At 42.3% G+C, this 25,502-nt stretch overlaps 1 protein-coding gene across 3 annotated transcripts in view; it reads right to left on the reverse strand.

The window, feature by feature from the left end:
• usp6nl (USP6 N-terminal like) overlaps positions 1–25,502 on the reverse strand; it is an 86,645-nt gene that overhangs the window by 21,681 nt on the left and 39,462 nt on the right. For 2 of the 3 annotated variants that reach the window (XM_084039098.1, XM_084039096.1), the window contains one exon: positions 3,591–3,658. In XM_084039098.1, the coding sequence (XP_083895224.1) occupies positions 3,591–3,658 (68 nt within the window). Of the gene's footprint in view, positions 1–3,590; positions 3,659–12,197; positions 12,421–25,502 lie in introns of those variants that run through there. The other variant, XM_084039097.1, reaches the window with a different exon arrangement.

The raw sequence follows: 25,502 nt of genomic DNA on the forward strand, positions 1-25,502 counted from the left end.
GACCGTTGATGGAGCAGCTAGTATGCTAACGTAGCACAGCCCTACAGATCCAAACTCCATTCAGAAAACAAGCATTTTAAAAGTTGTTTGCTTGTCATCTTGCAGAGAGACCTAACAAATGATGAATTCACACATTTTAGAAATCTGAATCTTTATGTAGTTATTACTGCATATTTTTGATCCGTGTATTGCAATGAAATAACAGCACAATCTATATAAACCACAGCAGCTCAGCCATGCAAAGTAACACAAATAAAAACGAGGTGAAAATCTGCTTTTTGTTCGGTGTGAACACAGCTAAGGACATTTTGAAGGGCATTTCTCACTATTTGACATTTTATTTAAAAAAATAAAAAGCAATTAATCGCTTTAACAATTGGCAATTTAAACGACAACAAAGAACTTGAGCACTAGTGAGAAATCAGTAAATGTGTGTAACACAGGCTCGACGTTTGACAAATGAAAGAAATCTTATTAAATAAGGAACTGCCGTCTGAATTGGTTTCTGTAATGTTTATCAACTGACCATTTTATTTTCCAATTTTCAGTCCAACAGTACAAAGATCTGAGAAGAAGCAAGAACGGAAAATCACACTGAATATTTAAACTTAATATCGCTCAAACATTTTTTCAGAAAAAGAAAAATGTTTTTTTTGTGACATGGAAAATGAAATGAAGTGTTGCATAGATCTCAATCTCTCGATACGCAAACAACCATGTTTTGTTGACAGCACGTATGTAATACTAATAAGAAATGAGATCCCGTTTGCTGGGTTTGGGACACCTGGTCAACTGTTTGATGACATCACGATCAACGTGTGACGGGCTTTAGATAAAACCAGGAACGAGTTTGTGTGAACAATAATGCAGGATGTTTTTAATGTTTAGTTACAGCCCTGCAGTTTGTGTGATGCTGATTGGACGGAAACAAACAGAACAGTGATTTCTGATTGAGCTCCAAATTACATGCCGCCCACGTTCTTCAGGGGCAGAGAATCGGGTTTTGATTGGCTGCTACATTAGGAGGGGAGCCACGACTCCGGCGCCCTTGGGAAAGTGTGTGTGTGTGTGTGTGTGTGTGTGTGTGTGTGTGTGTGTGTGAGCAGCGATTAACAGGTGTGAAATGAAGAGCCAGACGCCCACCTGCGTCACCGTCTGACTCCAGGCCTCCAAGAAACCAGCTCTAGTTAATTCACCATCATGGACCAATGACACAGAAAACCCACAATAGAGTGTGTGAGTGTGTGAGGAGGGATCACGTTAGAGGGAAGAGCAGGGAGAGAATATCAAAGAGTGTGCAACCAAAAGAAAAGAATAATGGTTTTAGAAGAGACAAAAGTAGGAATAATCTAAATTTGATATGAAGTTCTCAAACATCACGTCCGTTAGTTTCTAGGTTCCCACAATGCTTTTGGGCAAAGTAAACAGGAAGTATTATGTTATGTTTGATTATATTTGTATGCAGAATTAGCTATCAGCAGTCCCTGTTTGCACCGAGCTCATGGATGTATAGACAGCTATCACTGGGTCACATGTGTGATGGAGAAAGCTTAAAACACCATGTTTCTCAGGCAAGTTCTGAGATGCATTTCTGATGGGATTTCTGTGTTTATTCTGACTGTACTGTGAGGTTCAAAGAAGAGAAGACATGGAACAACAACCAAGCCTGTCTGCTGCTCTCCACTGTGTCAGACAGACATATCCTATACAGTAAGGGAGACAGAAGGCCTGTCTGAGGTTTCACAGGTCCGTCTGAGCAGATGTTGAGGTGAAATATTTCTAAATTCATCTCCGCTCCTCCACTCAACTTACAACACCTCAAACACACATCACTTGGTGTTTCATCCCACCTGACACTCAAATAAGAGCCGAGAACACCGACATCATCGTGGCTGACATTTCTCTCTCTGCTTGAAGACCAACGGGAGGGTAAACCTCAGCACTTCTAGGATTGTGTGTCGCCAGAGCTCTGTGATGGACTCAGTCATGTGTGCTTTCTTTCAGGAGGATTTCTACAGTTCATTAAACGATTCATAACAAGAAATCACAGATTTCCCATCAGATTTGTGGCCTTTGACCCTTTAAAGCAGTATTATATCTCCATGTGATCACTCCCCAGGGGCTAAATGTCTTTCCCCTTCTCACATCGTTTCATCTGAATCATTTTTAGAGGTGAACCCATTTGTTTTTTTGGTCATTTCCTATCCATTTCCCCTGATTCATGTGACTCTTTGTGGGCGTCCTGACCCCTAAGTTGGCAATAAATAAACACTGATATGATATTATGTAGAGCAGAACATCTGAGGATTTACAGAACGCTTCACTGTTCACCACCAGATATTAATCAGTCAACACATCTACATTAACATGCTCATTCTTTGATTATATTTATCATGCCAGTTACACAAAAGGTGCATCTATAGGTGTAAGTTTTGTATGAGAACAAAATGTTTTATTCTTAGAACTCAATTTATCGCATTTCAAGGATCATTTACTTTCCACCAAATTTCTTAGCTGTGGAGACATTTCACTAATACCACCCATGTGAACCTTGTGACAGTAAAATCAACAAAGTCAGGAGGGTTCATACGGTACATTGGCTTTAAAAACACAATGGCACTATTTAGCAAAGCCATTAAATTCAGCGGCTAGAAGTAGACGGAATTGAGTAACAGGGACATTTTTGGTGAAGATGTTGTCAAATATCCAAAATCAAGAGAAAAAGCAGACGGCAGTCACTAAACAACAACAAGCTGAATTTCTTGCACTTCCTGCAAAGACGAGAAATCTCTTTTAATATCTGCACATCAACGCTGGTTTAAGTGTGTGTGGCCGACGTGATAACAGACTCCATTAAACTCCTTCCATCCCCGACAGTGACAATCACGCTGATTTTGCCCTCGCCACACACACACACACACACACACACACACACACACACACACACACACACACACACACACACACACACACACACACACACACTATAAACGCTCCCATCATCTTCTCCTCTCTCTTAATTAGGCAGCTTGATTATGCAGCCTGCTGGACTAAATTAAAAAGACTCATTTACAAGCCGAGCGTGGCGGGCTGGTTCCACTGATACCGCCGGGCTGTGAAATAGAGGTGTCAATCCCCACACATACAGTACAGCCACACACACTATAGAAACCACGGGGAGTGTCATACAGGAGTTATTAATATCCATATACAGGTAGACTCCTTCTTCTCTTGAAACCAGAGATCTCCGTCTTGTGCTTCTCTTCTGACAGGTTAGTGTGCAGCCTCCTGAACAGTGTGGACCATCAATGTGGTTTTTAATTATTTTACAATTCTTTGATGATACTCTATCTGAAATGTTGCTCCCGCGAGGTCATCACAGCCCTGCCAAATCCACAAACATATTGACAGCGCGGAGCGGCAGAAGCTTGCTGTTATTACTGTGTTTGGCGGTCAGTGTGGCGGTGACTCATGGCGAGTCTCAGCATGACGACCTGACTGGAACTTGGCTGTGGTTGACCAAAAGCCAAAGTTACACCTCCACCAAAACGTTTAGTTGGTACACAGTAGGCTCGCTGCTTTAACCTTACCTTGTCATATTTGGCGACTATCTCAGCACGCTCCTGGTCCAGTTTCACCGCCACATCCTGATCAGACGCTGGAGAGCAAACAGAGAAAATAAGGGAAGATTAATGAGTGTCGGAAACAAACAGACTGTATGGATCGCTCCCTTTGTGTTTCACACAAAGTCAAAACAAGAATCAGGTTTGTTATCCCTGAAAGCTGATGTCAACACAGCGTGTGTGTGTATGTGTGTGTGTGTGTGTGTGTGTGGTCACAGTAGCAAAAGCAATAGTTTGTTAATACTGTGGTCGTATAAAATTAAATTACATTTCAAACAAGAAACAAAAAAATCTTAATGTTCCAGGCACAGGTCGACAGAACAGACAACAAACTGGACAATAGAGCAAAAGGTTAAAAGGTTAACTTCAATCAGGAAGCTTACATTTGGACCCAGTCCAGAAATGAGGCCTTTTCACACAGGGGGGGGGGGGGGCATGATGAATAAAGCACTAAATACTCATGGAGACAACACGTTCTGCACAAAGCAAGTGTTTGATGCCTTTATTGTCTGTGCCAAAACTAAAAAAAAGCGTTGCCTTTTCACTGTTAGAAGTATATATATGACAAAAACAAGTTCAAAAAGTGTTCAAGTGTTGTAATTCTAACATTTTAAAATGTATGCACAATATTTATCAGTGTCCTCAAATAGAAGGTCAAACGTCTCAGTGTTTGGAAACCCTCCAGCTCAGAATCCTGCATGTTGTTTAGCACGTTACGCCGTCAGTGAGCGTCTTAAGACTCGCTACACTCTAAGCTACATCTAAAAGTTAGCCACTAGCACGCTATGTTAGCATCAATCTCAAACTGAATGGACGATTATGTGATGAATTGGACGAGTGAAAAGTCACAGCCATCGATCACACGGGGGACGAGAGATTTCCATATTAGCTGTTTGACGGACATCGTGACCCCTGGAGCCACACTGCTAACGTTAAAAACAAATAAATCCTCGACAACTTGACCCCAGACCGGGGTGCACGAGTGTCGGCCACCAGTTTTACTCCCAGAGGAAGAAAAATGGGTATTCATGTTCCTTCAACAGGCAGTTTCCTGAGGTGTAAGAAGCGTGGATGCTTGTCGTCTGCACACACACATCAGCCTGTTCTGCTTTGTGTTTCTCTGCCTCAGTGTGCCAGGAGCTGACGTGGAGAACACACACACACACACACACACTCACACACACACACACACACACACACACTTCAGACCAGCGGGGAAAGCTGCACGCGTCCAGCCCGCCTGGATAATGTGCGTTTCTGTGTCCAAGAGAAGCTCCTTTAAAAGAGACAGCTGTCTTGGCAGAGAGACGTCACAGAGCCAGAGAGCGTTTCTGTTTTCGCCACATTGTGTGTGTTGTTGCTGATAACGCACACAATGATCTCACACACCTCTCACCTCGAAATCAGCATTACACACACACACACACACACACACACACACACACTCTTCCTGGTTCGGAGGGCCGTGAGAGGCTCCAAACATCGGATGTGTGTGAACAAAGCTGGCACACACTCTATTAAGTGGGGTCATGTTGTGTTTATGTTGAATATTGTGTTTGGTAATGGAGGCGTATAATGAATCATACCTACAAGCACTGAGGGGGGAGGCAGCCGGCTGAAGGGGGCGCTACACGGTGAAACCATCATAATAAACGCCTGAAGAGGAACTAAATACATCGTACTGAACTGATCAGCCATCTCTCATGATAGAAGTCTGTTTAATACTCTACAACCTCAGTACCAATCTAATATTTGTCTGATTCCAATTTGCTGCATGTTCAATTATGTATCTCTTTAACTCTTCTGCTTTGCATGTACAGAAGCAATGAGAGGCAAATTAGGAGAAAAATAATCCTGGTGATCCATTTTTACAGTCTGATTTAAACTGAGTTAATGATGTGAACAATGCTTTTTCAAAATTATCTTTTTAAGTTAAAAGTTGCTAATTTTTCTCTTTTTTATTCTTTTCAGACTTTATATCTGCCAACACTTTCCCCCCACTCTGTTAAATTTGTTTTTAGGAAGACACTTTTCTTCCCACCTTCTCTGAAGTCATTAACACTTGCATCCCTGTGCTACCAGTGATCACAGCTCCTTAAACGTGTCTCTTTCACAGCGTTTCTTAGTTTAGAACTGCTTTTCAGCTTCACCGATAATTTAGACAACTGATGCAATTCATCTCCAACGTTCTGCCTCTTTAAACTTTACATTAATCAGTACTCAATTGACACTTGAAAGTGATACGGAAACGTCACACGTTCGACGGACCAAGGTCGCCTTTGTTTTCTTATGTGCAGTATTTTGAAGAACATGGCTTCTTTGCTCCAACTGGAAGCTTACAAATAGAAGTAGAAACGCTGAGTTTAGGCCTCAAGAGCTGCACAAGCCATCAACCGCCATCACGATATCAGCATAAACTATCAAACACAAACAGCTTTCATCTCAAACTGCCTTCGGCCTTCACATCGTTCACATCCCAGCAGTTATTCTTTCTTATTTCCCTTTCCTTTTTGACTCCAGTCGTTCTCCAGCTTCCTCTCTGGGTCTCCAGGGTTTGACGGGACACGCTGGAATTGCAAAACGCTCCCAACAAACATGCTCCTTATTGAGCCGGCCGGCGTTTTTATGACAGGATGGTGTGTGTCAGTGAAAGGCATGTCGCTGTGGGCTGCCAAGAGCTCCATGCACAACAGTCAGGGGCAAATAAACAAATACAGTAAAGTCTTTTTCTGCTGGGAAGTCCACCCCAGGAGGCCCTGTGGTTCCCATAGTGAGTTGGAAAGGAATTGGGGAGGAAATGGGATTCAGTCTTTCTCTCTTGAGCTGAGGCTTCGCCTCAATTCTGAACCCTTACAGCCACATTAATATTCCACAGTGGCCAGACTTAAGCTAAATGCAATTAGACCCCTTTTCATGCTTCGGGGATCCCATTGTAAACCGTGACGGAGATTGAGAGGTTTGTGTATGTTTTTATTTGTGGCCGAGGACTCTCGTTGGACCGAAGGCCCCTTTGTGACTACAGGGTGTTTCATCCGAGTTGTCCGCAAATGTGTTTAACATCATGTGCCCCCAAGGCGAAGGTTTAATTAGAAATTTGCTCAGTGAATGGGATACTTTTTTGCGACTTAAATTTCAGGGCAATTCCATAATTGTATTTGTTCTGATCCCAGAAACATTGGCCACAGAGAAAATCCCTTCAACATTAAAGTACAGCACAAGATAACCAGGTAAGCCGGTGAGTTAGATATCTGGGAAAATATGTCAATTATTGAAGGGCTGCATTCAAGACATTCAAAGTACGGAGGATGAATCCTACTGACCTCAGCCTTCAAATTAATTCAACCAAATTACATGTTAGATCTAAATTATTGCAATTTGATGCTTTTAATACAAAAATAAATCTATTTATTCCTGATTTAATCAGAATCTGGACATAATTCATTTATGGAAATGTCTTCTATAGATGCTTGTCTTTAGATAACATTTAATATTGAACAATTTTGTGTTCTTAAAATTATTTTGTAGAAAAACAAAAGTATTGAAAAAAACCCTACTTCTGCTACATCTCACCAGCTAATTGCATCTTTTAAGGGTACCTGTCAATCACAAGGTAGCCCCGCCCCTAAAATGGACCATAATGTACTAAATGAACATCATGCTGGATTGAAGAAGACTTGAAACTAGAGATTGAGACCATAAACTCATGTTTACAATGTTTACTGAGATAATACATCAAGCGACAAGTAGGCTTATTTTCTTAGACTTCTGTTATTTTTGCAACAGAGGATCGCCCCCTGATGGCCAGCAGAGAGAATACAACTTAAAGGCAGTTCAGGTTTGGCTTCACTTTTCCGAACTGTCATCTTTACAATAGTACCAGAAAAAAGGTCATTTCTATTTTCCAAAGCCATATCTCTGCTTTAAAATACAAATTAAAATACCACCATGAAATTAAATGAGTTAATTCTGAGAAACACACGTCATCACATGAAGTCACAACGTCTGATTATTAAACAGGATCTGAGGTTGGATTACCCCTTTAAAAGACAACCTCTCTAACTTCTCATCCTGCTTATCCTTCACGACGAGGCTGACCTTCCACCTCCTCCGCTCTGAGCTGCCTGTCTGTCCCCAGCTAACCTAATGCCCCCCCCACACACGGCCAGATGGACGCCGCCCTGTCCCCTCCGCCCACGCCCGCTCTGCCCTTCACTCCTGCTCGTCATGCTTCATGCCGGTCACGTGGAGGATTGACTCTCAGCACTGAGGTCTAAAAAGAGTCCCTGCATGAGAAATCACCTGAAACTATCATGTAGAATTCAGGAAGTTGGTTGGAACTTCCCCCCGCAGGGTTTACCACTTAACAGGTTCTAACCCTGCATTTTAGTTTTACCCAGCAGCTTGTGAACCCGCTAACAGCAAAGTGGGATCCTGTTATTGCACTTTCAGAGCTTTGTTAATAGAAAAATGTTGATAGCGATATGAAAAAGACAACAGAGTAGAAATTATGTCTTGGAATTGATAATTTATTAAGTTTTTCATTTTATCCATTAGCTTGGATTTTTGTCTCAGCCTTATCTTACATTGACTTTAGATTTAAATAAAGTTATTTGTGTTGAACAATGAGTAACTATTATTTTATGACATTATAATTTCTACTAATTTAGTTAATTAAAAAATATGCAAAGGAGGTAGGTACTGACTGATTTCAATTTGAACTCTGAAGAATTTCCAAGAGTCTCCGCTTTACGGGTTTGAAAACACCACAGTTGTGTAAACGGAGGAAAAGCATAAGTATGGAAAGACTGTGAACCTGCAAGCAGTAGCAGAAATATATATTATAAATAAAGACTGATAAGACTTTACGTTAAGTACACACTCATCAGCATTAATCCTATGCCCAGTTCATCCTGAGTTAATGGAGAACTCATGTAAGACTCATGGAGGACTCAGCCGTGAATGAATGGTTACTCCATCAGTAACTAATCAAAAGTCTTAAATACAGACGCAGTCATTCATGAGAATCTAATATAAAGTCATACTTCATAGATTAACTCAGACATGTGTCCTGAAATGTATTCATACAATGGATTAATTAATGAATTACCATTACTGAAACTAATGTCAGCCACCTCCATTCCACAGTATTAATGTAAAGTCTTAAGATTGTATATGTCGTGGACGCAGTAATCGTGACGGCACCCACTGCTTTGTGGACTTGTTTTTTTGGCATTTTGACCATTAGCATATTGGAATTTTTGCATCCAGTGAAGGAAGTGACCATATTTGGACTGTGGAGGAGCGACAGATGGATCTGACGAACACAAGCCGCCGAGTCACACCCTGAGCAGCACCCTTACTGGATCTGGATCCATCTGGATTCTGGTGTGAACAACAAAGTTAGCTTCATAATTCAAGGTCAACTTAACAGCTAGGTGGTAGCTAACTGCATTGGTAGTGTGGTACCGAGGCTGGTTTCACCTCCTCAAAAGAAAATATTTGCTGGTTTTCTCAGTCAGACAAAACATGCTAAACTTTGGATGGACTTAGTAAATAATTATGTGACTTTTTATAAACCTAAATAAGCAGAATCAAGCAGCAGAATTACTGATAATAATCAGTTTGGTGCAGTTGAATTTCTATGATGATTTTCTCAAGGGGTTACATTAAAAGACCACACTGTTTATTTCATGAAAGTATTTTAAAGCCTCAGGGAAACTTAATTTTGTTGATCTTTGCTTCATTCTTTGTCCTTAAGTGTCAAACAGTGTCCTAGACAAATCAAACAGGCTCGGTCCGACTGTGCAGGTAAACGATTTAGTCTGAAGTCTTCAGATGAGAGATTTCACAGTAACATGTTCGTCTGCTGGCGACTTCTACAGTACAGGCCGTGTGACAGGAAACGCTGTGGGCTTTATTTGTTCCTCATTATCATGGCTGTTAATGACTAGCGAACAATACGACGAGCATAATCACAGCCTTCCTCGTTTCCTCTGCTCTCCTGAAGCCCTCTTTCGGCTGCTGTAATGATCCCTCTTTGTTCTTTATGTGAAGACGTCATCGGAGCTCTTAGCTCGCCTGTTATTGCTGCCCTCTCATATAGATGCTATCTCCACATAAAGGAATAATAACAATAACAACAGTAATAACAGTGGAGAGGATGATTAAACATGCTTACTTAGTTCATCTGTGGTGTGTTCAGGACCCACACACGATCGCCGAACACACAGTCAGAGCAACTTATTGTCCATGATGCTGTCATTAACATGCTGCAACGATATCATCTTAAATTCTAATTTTGAGATTTCTGTTGCTCAAATTTTAACTTCTTAGAGAGCTAATATGGAAATGGAGGTTTTACTTCAGACATTTTAAGTTTTCAGTTCTGTGACATTTCAGTTTATGGTTGTTTGATATTTAAAAAGGCGGCACAGGTGTTGCTCTATCTGCTGTTAAATTGGCTCAGATTATGCACTTGGCTGTTTTCTAGGCTCAAACTATGCATCATTTTTAGACAAGGCAGAGTAGACTATGCACTTTTTGTTTTATAGGCTTGGACTGCACTTCTTCTAAGTTATCTATAAAAGCCGAAAGCATATAGCAGCAGAACGTATGATTGATTCCTGCTTTCTGAAAAAAATATTTTGCAGTGTGGACGTGCTGTGATGTCATTGTCTGCCATTCCTGCTTTACTGCTGTTTTTAAAGTCCCAGTGAAATGGAAGTAAAAGCGTCTTTGTCTTGTGCAGTGTTACATATTCCCCAGTGAAACCCAATATTTGAGCGGTGTTCAGAAGAAACAAGAGGAATAATAATAATAATAATAATAATAATAATAATAATAATAATAATAATAATAATAACAATAATAATAATAATAATAATATTAATACATTTTATTTAAAGGCGCCTTTCAGAGACCTCAAGGACACCTTACAGTGAATAAAATGGATGGGACGGGCTCTCCTTGTTGCTACAAGTTGCAAATTGATTGATGGCTGGATGCTGTGATATTACTGGTTAAAATCTGTCGGTACTAGCTTCCTAAGCACACGTCATAATTTGTTTAATAGGAAGAAAGTTTTAGGTACAAAAATACAAATTTATGTGCACATATTGTTAAATAGATGCAAATTAAGATGTGACCTAAAAGGGTTAAAAGGCATTTTCAATTTCTACGCAAATTTAAAATGAATTAAAATCAATGTTTTAAAGTTTTAAAGTGAATTTGAGCAACATGAAATAAACTGAAACCAGCTTAACTATGTTACATGTAGCCTCTGTGACAATATCGTCTAAACATGCATGAGTAACACTGCTAATTTAAGTCATGAAACACGTAGCACCTTTAAATAGGATGCAAGTCAGGCCGAATGAAGTCACCCACAAACAGCTGACGAGGCAACACTTCACAGTGCACTATTATTACTGTGCCTCCAAACATGCGTCTGGCTCTCCCAGCATGCATTACTCAACCACATGTTAGCATGCTAACACATAGCACCCTGAAATTAGACGGGGTCGCCCATTTAACCACCGATGACGAAACTGCAGCCATTTCACAGCACATCCTTATTTGCATGCTTGTGTTAGCTGATGCGCTATATTAGCATTCTGATAGCAGGGTGCTATATGTGGAAGCAGAGTGTTAGCACAGAATGCTTTCCTGCTGAGTGTGTGCTTCTTCCCTTGTCTGCGGCTAAACTGATGACATCATGTAACACCGGTCTGTGCAAGTTATTAGCACATTAATATGCAATAGCAAACACACTTGTTTGCTAGCATGTTAGCATTAATGTCAAATATGGCTAAAGGTAATTTTGGCCTGTTGGTGGCGCTGTATGAAAAGTCTGGGGATCATTAAAGTTATCTTTTTTTATCCTCAGGCGAACATGAACTTTTTTAATGTAAATTCCGAGACACTTAATTCGAATAATAATAATAATAATAATAATAATAATAATAATAATAATAATAATAATAATATTTTATTTGTAATGCACTTGTTAAAAACAATCTCAAGGTGCTACAGAGTGAAACAAAAATAAAAACAGGTTTAAGAACAGCACAAAAAGAGTACAAAGTTTACTTAAATGCTTAATTCTGCTTCAAAAACAATCATCTGTCTTTAGCAGTTTGAATTTGACCACACGCTAGCATGCTAACACGTAGCTCCCACAAGCCAGAAGGGTGACTCATTTAAATGGGGCATGAGATAACATTTATTTCACAATATTTCAACACATCATTGATCTTCATGGAATGTTATACCAATATTTGATGCCTCATTTGCAAATGAGATTAAGAAACATAGAATGACAGTAAAATCAGTCATTCATACATTACACATCTGCACTTGCTACACACCATTAAACACCTATACACACACACAAACCATCACAGGTTTTACAGGAGGACAAACCCATTTAAATAAAGTTATACAAACCAGTGAAAACACAAATCTCTCATGTGTACTTGCAATTGAAAATCAAGCCAGTCCAAAACCAGAGTATTCACTAAATATGTACACAAACATACCGTATCGCCATCAACAATCAACCATTTCATCTTTTACCTCTTTTAAAGCCACCCAGCGGGTCCTCTGAGGGACTCGGAGCCTTGGTCCGCATCGGTCACACTTCACCCGGGTTCCGAGGAACCTGAACTACCTCATCCCGCGGCCGTCCCTACACCGACACGCACCGACACACGGAGAGGAAACGCCAGCGAGAGGCGAGGAGAAGTGAGATCACAATGCTGCCGTTTGTTGCTGCAGCTTCCACACAGAGAGACGGGACAGAAAGAAATCTGACTTGAGGAGCGCGTCAGTCCCACTCGCAGCATTCCCCACCCAAACACAACAACACAACAACAAGCTCTATTCAACACATCAGAGAGAGAGAGGGGAGGCAGAAGGGCACTCGCTGTTTCCAGCCCGCTGATGAGAAGCTTTTCCAAAATGTCACAAAAACAAAACGCAACCCATCAGAAGTTTGTTAGTTTCAGTCGAATCCAAAAACCTAAAACACACTTCTAAAACATGCTTTAAACAGAAAGTAGAGCTGATCGTGCCACCGCAATGTGATTATTTACATTAGGAGTTTAGCAATTAAGCCATTTCCAAATTGTGCATGAAAAACTTTCTTTCAAAATACAGCATAGTGGAAGCTGGGAGAGAGAGGAGAACTGGAGGGGCAGATGATGACAGTTTGATGATAAACAGTTTCCATTAAAACATCATTATGACACTGACGTGATGTACCATGAAGGGTCGTGTGATGTGGCGTATCAGACACCAGAGGGAGGGTGGGGTCGAGGGTGGCTGACAACAGGCGAAGACAAAACGAGCTTTCTCTCGTGGTCTGGGCTCTATCTCCGCGCTCCATCGGTACAGGAAATATCTGTGTTTGTGAGGGGAGAGTTGGCGGATGGGACTTAAGTGCTGTTATCACTTCTGAAGCTCCAGGGTCACAGAGATGAGGGAGGGAGGAGGGGCCGCTGCTTCCACACGTCATCTCCATTTTCTGGAAGTCCACTTAATCAGCGTCTATTTGTGCTTCACTCCCTTCAGAAGTGATCCTGATCCAACACCCAGATCCACAACGCCCGGAGGCTTCCATCTCGCCTGGCTCCTATTGGTTGAGCGCCATGCAACACGCTCCTGCAGCAGACATTGTTTTTATCATGCACCGACCATTTCACCGGTTTAAAAGACAACTCATCAGGTGACGCTTGGCAAAAAGATAAAATAAAAGTGGCTTTTCTACCTCTGCCTTTATTATTTTATCGGAAAGAATTACCTGAGTCGCCTTTTTTTAAATTATTATAATATTAGGATTCATGTATTTTATTATTCATCTTGGTATTTTATTGTCTGTCTCCTGGCCAAACCCTGTAATGACACCATTCCTGAATTATTCTAGCAGCACATCCATTACACTCAAATCTTTTCCTAAACCTAAAGTTTTGTTTCAATTTGCAACGTTAAAGGGAAAGTTCAGAATTTTGGACATAAGACCTATTTTCCAAGTGAGCTGGTGTGTTTGAGACGTCTGGAGACGTTTTCAAGAAATTTCATTCAGTTCTTCTAGTTGCCGAGTTCGCTTATGCTATAGCTAGCGCGAGTCAATGGTTCTTAGCTAGACAAGCATTAAAAACTTCTTGCCCACTCCACAGTGCACTCGAGGCAAATCCATTAAAACACTAGACTGTCGATGTAAATGTGTGTGTTGATAGAATAATATTTGAAACAAAACTAACCTCGCATCGCATGAATCATCCATTTTTTGAGGAACTAGTTTCTCAGCAGCAGCGGAACTTTACTTTGCTCTGTCGGACTCAAAACTCTAAGACGCGCAGCCCGAAATACTGCCCGTAAATAGGCAAACGAACCGGGCCTAACTGTCGGCACTTATACCCCCAAGGCTGTCTGAAAAGCCCTCGGAGCTCACTCAAACACTGGGCAGCCCACGGCCACGCGAAGCCACAATTACGCACCGCGAACCTGGTCCGTCCGGAGAACCGTAAACCCTCGGACGCGTTGTGGGGATTCCCTCCGGTAAATAGACACATGAACACCGGTCTCCGTTTGTTCGGTCCCGGTTCTCAGCTCCAGCGGGGGCTATCTCGGTCTCCACAGACGCTCGTTCACGTTCTGCCCTTTGAGCATCCCTCTCGAGTAGGGATGCACGATATTGATTTTTTGAAGCCGATACCGATATCGATAACTTTCTGCTCCTCGGGACCGATACCGATACCCGATAATATTGTTATTCGTTTTTGAATGTATATTCAGATCAAATTCAGGTCAAAAACACTAATGACTAAGCTTAGGTAGATTTAGCATAGCTTTGCCTTTTACCAAACACCTAACCAGATGTATCACAGTGACATGATAATTATTACTATGAACAAAAGAAAGCCAAGAACAGTTTTGACTCTTCAATAAAATGACAATATTTATTTTTTTCAAATAAATATGTAAGTGAGTCAGTCAGTCAATGACAACTTTCCCTGAGCAGCATGGGATATGCACACACAAGTGCTGCTACATTAAACTGTTGGTCCTGATCCACACAGAAATGTAAACTACGGTAATAGGCAGAAATATCAGCAAAGCAACAGCCACTACTGCGGATGTGATCCCCTCCATTCAAGCGCTGACGCGACTGCTAAAACAAACGTTACCAACAGACCACGGAGTGAAAACATCAAAGGAAACCCCGTTAAAAGCAGTGGAAACGCGTTTTGGTGACATCGAGGAAAAGCCACTGTATTATCTCTCAACTATATTGGACCCGAGGTACAAGGACCGCTACTTCACCCGTGCATCAAAACGCTAAACTACGGGCTCGCTGCTTCTTTAGCGGCGCCGGCGTCTTCATACGCTTTTAACACACCGTCGTAGCGATGGTGATGTGCGAGGTGACTTTTAAGGTTGGATGTATTAAAGCTCGATGCCTTTTTCCCTCCTCTTGGAACTTCTGCATTGCATTTGTTACAAATGGCAAGCGATTCAGTTTCCTCAGAAACTTTGAAGTAGTCCCACAGTACAGACGCCATGCGTGTTTGTTTACTAGTCTTCCTCCTCCACTCGCTCGCAGCCTCTACGTCACAGCCAGGCATGAGAAGGGAGCGCTCGATTTGTGGATTAACTCCCTCCTCCGAAACCTGTGATACCACAGTAACCACATCACATGCTAAACGGGAGGCGCCTAGAAAAAAACTAACGTCCCTCATCCCAATCGACCCGCTGTTTTAACACAAACATCCTATCTTCGGATTATCGGAGGTATTAATAATTGTATCGGATTTATCGGGTTGACGTCATAATTCCTATTATCGGGCCGATAATTATCGGTCCGATAATTATCGGCCCGATAATTATCGTGCATCCCTACTCTCGAGCAATTCTTCCTCTGTATATTCAGGCTCGTATACAGGTACGGTTGGGTTTGGTTGGAAAAAAACTCCAACTCTGCATCTGTAGCAATGACAGCAGGTAAACAAACTATTATAGAACCGGTAACTTATAAGTGCTAGGTGATATCACTCCGCCGCTGCCATAGCCTACTAGGAAGTATGACACGCTGCTGCTGCTGCTGAGACATAAATCCTTAAAAATGCAAGGTTGGTTTTATTTCAAACATTCTATCAACACAGATATGTACATCGATAGTCTGCCGTTACAATGGATTTGCCTCGGGTGCACTGTGGAGTGGGCAAGACTGTTTTTAATGCCATGCTAGCTAAGAACGATTGACTCGCGCTAGCCATAGCATAAGCGAACTCGGCAACTAGAAGAACTGAATGAAATTTCTTGATAACGTCTCCAGACGTCTCGAACACACCAGCTCACTTGGAAAATAGGAACCATCCCTTTAACCACGTGTTTAAAACGGACGGCGTTTCTGAACGTGCCCTCCGCTTTAACGCTCCGACGGTTTTGTATGTCGTCTTGGGAGTCACAAGAATGTTCACTTTCATTTACCAAAGTGATTTTGTTGCCCAAACGTTAAAAAAGCATTCCCTGTTATTATAATCCAGGCAGCGTTCATAATTTACGTGAAAACAAAGAAAGGAAATTAAGTAAATAGTAAAATAAATGAGTTGTGGCTAAACATCATCTGTAAAGTAAAGGAAGTGCAGCTCCGCGAGATCACTCTGCAGCTGCATTTCAACAAGACCAGCATAGTGGTAAATCTGCCAGGCTAACTCTTACATATATCAAATCAATAATTCATGTGTATCAACTTCACAATCACTACAAATCAGGCCTTCAGCATTTGGAGCAAGTAGCTCATGAAACATGTGCTGAAGTAAAGAAGCTGCTTGTGTTGGTGTGTCAGACAAAGTGTAGAATTTACACTTTGTTACTACGGGTTCAACAAATTGACTTACTTCCAAACTTTGAATCCCAAACCTAAATGGATTTGTCTCAACTCTAGAAGACTCGGATAAGAAAACATATCATTATCTCTCTCAGCATCAGACGTAGAGGACAGTGAATTTTCTATTCATTCAGCCTGGAAGAACATGACAAAACTACGTGTTCCCATTGAAAAATACTGACAATACGGTTAAAAATTCAAAAGCAGTCTGCTTGTCTTCCACATGTTGAATCTCATTCTCGTTTTCTCTCTTATACATGTGTTGGCAGACTTATGCAACTCAACTCCCTATCTGTTTCCTGTCTTCAGTTCTGTATCGGAGATGCAGTTTGGTGAGTGGGTGGGCATCCTGGCATCCCGGCACCGTCGGGCAACAGAAAAACTACCAACGGAAAAAGACAACACACCTCTGACCTGAATGATTCAGTGAATAAACTGACAAATACAACAACAAAAACTCACAAAGCATAGGGCAAAATGCTCAGAATGGGTAACTGGTGTTGAGACGATTCAGATGTTAGTGTAGTGAAAATATATCAAACATCATTCATGTAGCATCACAGCAATGTAGACTTTTCTATGTTGTATGTTTACCAGTGGCGCCGCCAGCCGGAATCCTGTACGCACTGTGCATACTTTTTTTGAAGGTGAAAAAAAAAAAAATCAGCGGGCTAGATATTTAAATTATGACACCTAACAACGTCTGCTCAAGCAAGTCAGAGCTTTTCTTTCTCTCACACAGTGACCTGGAGAGACGCAGCCGCATTTGAGAGGAAATCAAGAGAGAAGTAGGACCATTTTCTCATAGACTTCCATGCAATCAGACCTCTTTATGCAGCCAGGAGTCGCCCCCTGATGGCCAGCAGAGAGAATGTAAGTTTAAGCCACTTCTGCATTGACTTCGCTTTTCAGCACTAGAGGATGCGTCCTGTTTAGAAACTAAAGCCTGCTGATGACAGTGAAAACAGTGAACCACCACTTCACCAGGCGAACGAGACAAGACAATGAAACTCCACACCACCCCAACCAAAAATAAGGAACTGATTACTGGCTTCTATAGGAGTGAGTTACATTATATGGTCAACTTAGTCATCCATTGACAGTCTCTCAGTCAACCCCAAAGTAAAAACAGAGTAGAGTGTCTCCTGGTGTCTTGACTGCAGAAACAAGCCAGGGGAAGACAAATGTAATATTAGAGGAGAGTTGAGCAGAGCACTACAGCGACGACACACATTCTCACAAGGCAAATAAGAATCGATATCACAGTGCCTGTCAGTGGGCGAAACAGCAGCCTGGGAGATGATTGGATGCAGTCATATTGTTGAAAGAGGCTCAATGTGGCTACAGATCAGAGGCAGAGAGAGTTAGATACAGGTACATTTCACATCGTCGTCCCTTCCTTCTCTTTAAAAACGGACTACATTTCTAGTGCGACAGGTGCGAACTGTGGTAAGCTCTGCACAGAGCGGAAAAAGTCACTGTTCCTCACTGGCTGCTCGTCCAACTTCCTCACCGGTGAAGGTCACAGTCCGAGGTCATTTCCTTGTTTCTCTGCCGTGAAGGCAACACTTTTACTGCCGTTACCAATGGTGATAAACCCAGACTGATTTCTCTACTGCATGAAGCTCGACAAGCCCACGGCATTTAAACTCCGTCTAGCCAAAAGAGCGAGGCTGCCACACCCTGCTGACTTAATTAACTGTCTCACACTGAGCATGGGCAGATGATAAATGGTGGGAGAGACGACTCTGTGGCTGGAGGTGTTCACGCTGGGGGCATCAAAGCTGAAGGGTTTCCTGATCACTGACAGGAAACAGGAAGTGAAAGCTGATCAGGGCTTTTAAAGGGAGCGTATTGGTGTTCGCCAGCTCAATATACTCTTGATATGTCACATTAAGGATGCAGCATTTCAGCACAGCATAGTATCGCAATATTTATAAACCTTTTGGGGACAAGTGCTTTTTCCGTCCACTGGACGGTGTTGAGTTTTTTCCAGTGCAGTCGTGGGGAAAGTCAAGACTGTAATGAACAGTTCTGTTGCATGATGCAACATTGCTGATTATGTTTTGATGAGTCTGTCTGCTTGGCTGACAAACATTTAACTGCAATAAAAATGATTGAAATAAGATGATTTAAATTTAACCTTATTAGGTGACAAAGATGTTGATGTATTGCTTTTAAACAGTTTGAAATGTAATTGATGAACAAAACAAAACAAAACAAAAAACTGCTACAAAATGTAATCAATCGGTTTAGGCAACAAAACAGCTTGGTTTCGTAAAAAATCATGGTTTGCCTGGTTTAAAACACCCAATCACTCTTCATTCTTTTGCATTTTGCATCATCTATTACAACAATCTTGAGCAAAGGGACGATTGTCATATTCCTGTTTTGGGTAACCGTGCCAGGTTTCAGGTAAACTATGCGTTTTTTAGAATTAATTTCTTTACTGTGAAGGCTGATGCATACTTCGATTCATTGCAAACAGGAGGAACCGCCCACAGGCGAGAGAATTCCTGCACGCTGTCCCTTTCCTGGCAATTAACTTTATCGCAAGTTAAAGAGCAGAATTAAGATTTTGTCATGATGCTTCTCTTTATTCTCAGCAAGCCAAACCTCCTGATTGAAAACCTATGATGGGACAGTAGCTAACAATCAAATAATACCGTTTATCAGCTTCAGTAAATTTAGGGAGATGTTTAATGGTAGGAATATTGGAAATATTGGAAATCTTAGAAAGATAGATAGAAAGATTTTGCTCCTATGCAGTGTGTGCCACACAATTCATTAAGCTTTTTGTTAATTCCAATAAACACATGAAATAAATACAAAATAACTGCCGGTTGTATGCAATCTTATGGGAAAATGGCTTCAGTCGTAAATGAGAATAAATAAATGAAATATCTCGATTCTTAACCAACATTAGGTGCAGCCCTCGACATTAACGGTTGCCCGCTTGCCCGGGGCAGGTAAACTCTGTGATCGGGCAACTAAAATGTGACGTGTAGTTGCCCGTTCGGGCAAGTGATTTTTTTTCTTTGAAAATACACTAAATTGACAAAATAAACGTCCTCCTATATCGCGGAAGCGGAGCTTTCTACAGCGCTGTGCTGCGGTTTTCGGCCAAACAGAATAATGCGGCGTTCACACCGAACGCGATAGACGCGAATACAATCGCGTCAGACGCGTGTATCGCGCCGCTTGATAATTTTGGACTTTTTTAGCGTCATTCGCGCCATTCGCGTCATTCGCTTCATTCGCGTCATTCGCGCATGACGCTCATTTTTGAGGGGAGCCGGCGGGTCACGTCGGCGGACCCTCCTCCTCCGCCTCGGGGTACCCGATGCCAGAGTCCGTGAGCCTCCTCCGGGAGCCACGTCCCTCGCACCTCTCCCCAGAGTCGGGGCCACATTCGACCTCAGATCAGATGAGACAACCCGCTGAATTTAAGCATATTACTAAGCGGAGGAAAATAAACTATCTAGGATTCCCTCAGTAGCGGCGAGCGAAGAGCCCAGCGCCGAATCCCCGTCCGACGGGCGGGCGGACGTGGGAAATGTGGCGTACGGAAGACCGATTGCCCGGTGTCGCGCGGGGGCCTGAGTCCTTCTGATCGAGGCTCAGCCCTGACGGTGTGAGGCCGGTACGGCCCCCGTCGCGCCGGGGTCCGGTCTTCCCGAGTCGGGTTTGGTAATGCAGCCCGTCCATCTCAGCTCATCTGTCTGTCGGCTTGAACTCGTCGCTGATTGGATGTCGCGGCGCGATGCCGCCTGAAAAGTTCGATATTTTCAACTTTATTCGCGCCGCGTCAGACGCGCCATTCGCGCCGCGTTACCGCGCCATTCGCTTCATTCGACAAAGAGAATGAAATACATTTTGAGGCCCTTTCTTCTGTTGGGCTGACAGGTGGTTTGACAGCTTTGCAGACCATAATTGTTATGTTTTGTATTTGTATTTACATTATAATAAATTATTATAAAATCAAACAAATACCTGTTTTATACATTTTCTTAATAGGCCGACGTTTTCCATTTTGGGCAAGTACATTTTGCCATCGGGCAAGTAAAACAATACAGCCACTTGCCCGAAGGGCAAGTGGCTTAAAATGCTTAATGTCAAGGCCTGAGGTGTAGGCAACAAAACCAACGCTAAGGAAGTTGTTCAGAAATGCGTTACTTCACGACAACCCTTTGGAAGACGCCGTGTTGAAAGTCCTGTGATGTTGGACTCATCCACCCACAGAAAATCCACAGTCAGTGAAAAACCTTTAACACACCAGCCTGGACTCAGTAATGATGCTTGAGGGGCTACAGAGTTGTTCCATAATTTAATAAGGTGCGAAGCAGCAAGCAGGGATCAATACATTCAACTTAATATGACACAAGCAGTGGAAACCATAAAACAAGCCTAGATGTTCAAATAACGCCGGCGGTGGAAAAACAGCTCTTTGCTTTTAAACTCTGTTCTGCCGTGAAGGGCCGGCTGCAGCAGCAGCATGAAGTGCACCGCAGCTCTTGGCCTTTTGGGAGGACAGACAGGCAATTAGCCCACTTCTATACAGTGTGGATATCCACAGACAGCTTCGGCCACGAAACACCCGCCGGGCCTGGACCGTCTGCCACGTCCTCCTTCACTAACCAGCACAAGGGTTTCCCTTCAAGCTCCGGTCCACACCTATAAACACATACACTTGGTGCCAACAGATGCGATGCAAAACACCAAAAACAGCATCCCTGTTTGAAGCTTCTGGCGCAGTATTTGAATATGAGAGTGAAGCTTTTTTTCCCCTTTAGCTTTGGAGAGTAGAGATGCTATAGGAGAGAGAGAGAGAGAGAGAGAGAGAGAGAGAGAGAGAGAGAATCAGGGCTGCTGAATAATGCAGTGAGATACTGAGCTGCTGACCAGGAGAAGCCTGCAGTAGAGTCTCTCTTTATCTTATAAGTCCAAACTGCTCTGCGAAAACACACACACACACACACACACACACACACACACACACACACACACACACACACACACACACACACACACACACACACACACACACACACACACACACACACACACAAACGCTGCATTGTGTCGATATTTAAAAAGATAGCAAGTCAAAAGCCTAACAGAGTGGTGAGCCTATCTGCAGATATATTGTATTTTCCAGCTTGGTCTATATCGGACAATTCCTGAAGTGAAATGTTAACTTTGGTATTCCCATGTTTTTCTGTTGAAGAGACTAATGGGGACCACTATATTCAAAACCGGTCCAGGATGGAGGAAGAAGATTGCAGGCAGCAGATGCTAAACAGGCTGCGATGCAATCACTCGGGGAAAATCCTCACCGTCAATGTGCATCCAATAAAAGGGCTTATTTTGGCCACTGACTGCCTCAGAGTGTTTATAGGTTTATTAAATATGAGTATTATAACTGTCTGACAACGTTATGGATAGGACCTTACAGAGAAATGAAACCTTTTTAATTTGCCTTTCGATTGAACCGGTCTGTTTGACTCACCGGAGAAGTCTCTATTAAAATCTTGTGGTGCATCCACGTCGTCAAAATCAGCTCAATGCTCCAACGTGTCAATGCAAATCTTTTGGGTAACACTAATGCTCCACTTTTTGTGGTCCAACACAACAAAATCGGACAGCTCCTCTCTCCAACTGTCACTCACGTTGCTAAAGTCACATGACACAATGACAAACAGTTTGATCAAGCATAGGTAGAGGTAAGGTAGATAAAAAGGCTTTATTTCTCTGTAGTGGTTGTACATTGACGTGACATTGCTGCCCGTTTAGTCTCCAAATGCTGGATCAGACAATCCTGCTGTCCCCATTAGTTAGCTAGACATAAAAACATGGGGAAAAATGTTTCTGGTTGAAAAAAAACAAACAAACCCTTTCAATTCCAAGTGAAAGACTGATTATAGATTTAACAGTGCAACACATATTTTTGTTATTTCAGTTATTTTATTTTGTTTATATTCATGATTTTAAAATGTCTTGAAAGTAAATCTTTTTTTCTGTGTAATTTCTTCCCAGTTGAGATTTTCCCGAGGCTGCAGCTGAAATGATTAATGAGTGCTTTGACTGTATTTGGGGTAGAAACTCTGGAGGCTCGCGGTGTTTCAGTGTGTCCGGATATAATCCCTGAATGGAACGCACCACAGGTTTTGTTTGTCCTCTATGAGTGGGATCTCACCAAAACATGGACACAGGATGGATTCCTAACTTATAACGAGGTCCCAGGGTGAGTCGACTCCGGTGTGTGATCTGCCCAGACGGCTTTAAATGACGGCCGAGGTCGAGGCCTCGGGGCTCCTGCAGGCTAGGAGCAGAGCCAGGAGTCAATAAGCTGATGTTTTCCTTTTAACTATCAAAATATGATTAGTTTGCTGTCTCCTCTCTCAGTTATTCCACTAGTGGCTGCTCAGGTGTGCAGTGCCTTGCTCAAAGGCCTTTAGTAATTAATCATGAATCATTTTTAAATAGTTGATTAATTGATTAAGTGAGGATATGCTGCTTTTTTGTCTTATGTGTGTCTATATATATAACCTACAGAATTAAACAAGACCATTGGCGAGAAGATTGCCTATTACCACATAGCTATACTTCATGCCACGCGGTCCGACTCCCTGAGTCATCAGAACAAATGATTTACAGCACATAGACTGAAAAAAGCCTCTGTGAGTTCAAAGGAAGCAGGACGTAGCTTTTATTTTGACATCATATTTTTTATGGTTCTGGCTGAAACTGCAAAGAGAAAAGGAAAATAACTGACTGAAGAACAAACAGTGACACAGCACCGGCCATTCAACAGATGGAGAGAGCTGAGGAATTTAAAAGGATGCAAAACTGATCATGAATCTATTATCTTTATGAGAACGGGACTAAATCGATACATGAACTTAGGTTGGTGGCTAAAAGAAAGTTAACTTTGTTTCAACATTGTCATATTACAGTTATTAATCTCATACAACCAAAAATCCATTTCAAAGAGGAGAACATGTGGGACCACTGCCACAGGGCTCATTTGTTATTCAGTGAAATATTCTTTTATGAAAAGCACTGCTTTGTTACATGAAGCTAAAATGAATACACTGCTGCAATGTGCTCCACCCTGCTCTCCGTACTCACAAACAACATCTGCTAGCCTCCTGCACCTTAACACCTCGACACAGCACCTTCAAGCCTGCACAGCACTGCAGTGAGTGTGTGAATCCAACGTACAGTGTGTGTGTGTGTGTGTGTGTGTGTGTGTGTGTGTGTGTGCTGTTGGAGGCCATCTCTAAATCTGCCTGCATTGATCCATGCCCAGAGAAGAGCCAAGGTGAATTCCTGTGCAGGGCTGATGGACGGAGATAAAGTCGACAGCCAAATGGAAAGCGTGAATCGTTCCCAAGCACTCGATAAAGCAGCCGAAATCTCTCAAACGCTCTGTTTAAGTGTCCGTGCCTTTAGAGCTGATTACACACACACTTACCTGCCTCACAGCGACTTTCACACACTTCATCGTCATCAAGTCGTGTACATACTCACAGTGGTGACTAACGGCGGAGCCGAGTAGCTGCAGTTTGGAGCCGAGGAGGCCGAGTGCAGTTTGGTTCATGTGAAAAAGGTTGTATCAATAAATCATTACAGCATGAATTTAGTGGTGTTACAGTTGTAAACATAAAGCCTCGACACTGTGGGTTCAACCTGTTCTCGACCCAACTCCGCTGTTTGGTCATAACCAGACGGCAATCTCCAGCTCTGAAAAGTGAAGCCAAGGTGGAAGTGCCTTAACTTGCACTCTCTCTACTGACCAACAGGGGGCGACTCCTCTCCGATTATATGGAAGTCCATGAGAAAATCTTACTTCTCTCTTGATGTATTATCTCAGTAAACATTGTAAACATGAGTTTATAGTCTCAATCTAGTTTTAAGTCTTCTTCAATCCAGCATGATGTTCATTTAGTCCATTATGGTCCATTTAGAGTCACACAGCTGCATATTCATGGGCTGGCCTTGACTTGCAGACCGTTTTAGTCTCTCAAATAAAACACAGGGGAACAAAAACTATTCATACGAACTCTGTCACAGCACTGACTCTTTTCTTCTTCATAGTTCCTATTAAAAACACAGCGTTTCCAGCTTTGTGTTGGCGACTCCTCTGGGTGACATCCATTATAACTAGGGATGCACGATAATTATCGGGCCGATAGTTATCGGGCCGATAACAGGAAATTATTACGTCATTCCGATAAGTCCGATATCATGACGAATAGCCCCGATAACATATATAATTTTATCAGCACGGCAGTGCCCCGCTTCCACTCTGAGACACTGAATGGCCTGCAGTGAATGCTGCGTTCAATTGACGTTGGCATAATCAGGAAAACCCTTTCTGGGAAAATTCAAGAATACCCCCTCATGTCCGAAAATAACTCGTTAACTCGGTCATAGTTTTGGTAGTTGCTGATTTGCATTGATATCCACAGTATCTTTCCACATGTTACACTTAAACAATAGAAACGTTAATTTAAAAGGCCGAAAGAAGGACTAGCAAACGTGGGAACGGGGACTTTCCGTCACACCTCGAATGCAGCACAGCGTGCATGCAGCACAGCGTGCTTACGTTTAAAAACAGACAACATGGCGTCCATAGTGTGGGACTTTTTCAAAGTTTCCGAAGAAAACAAGTCGCTTGTTATTTGTAACAAATGTTCGAAACAAGTTCCACGAGGAGGTAAAAGTAGCACGAGCTTCAATACGTCAAACCTGATAAGTCACCTAAAACATAGCCATCGCTTCGACGGAGTTTTTAAAGCGTATGAGGACGCCCGGGCTGCTAAAGACGCTAGCAACTTAAAGCCAGCCGCAAAGAAGCCACCGGGACTTCCAAACATCGGCGAGGCTTTCGAAAAATCCAAGAAATTTGCCAGAAATGACCCACGGGCTAAGGCTATTGAGGACCTAATCATGGAAATGATGGCACTTGACGACCAGCCCTTCAC

Source organism: Eutrigla gurnardus, assembly GCF_963514095.1.
Source record: "Eutrigla gurnardus genome assembly, chromosome: 21".
Taxonomy (NCBI): Eukaryota; Metazoa; Chordata; class Actinopteri; order Perciformes; family Triglidae; genus Eutrigla; species Eutrigla gurnardus.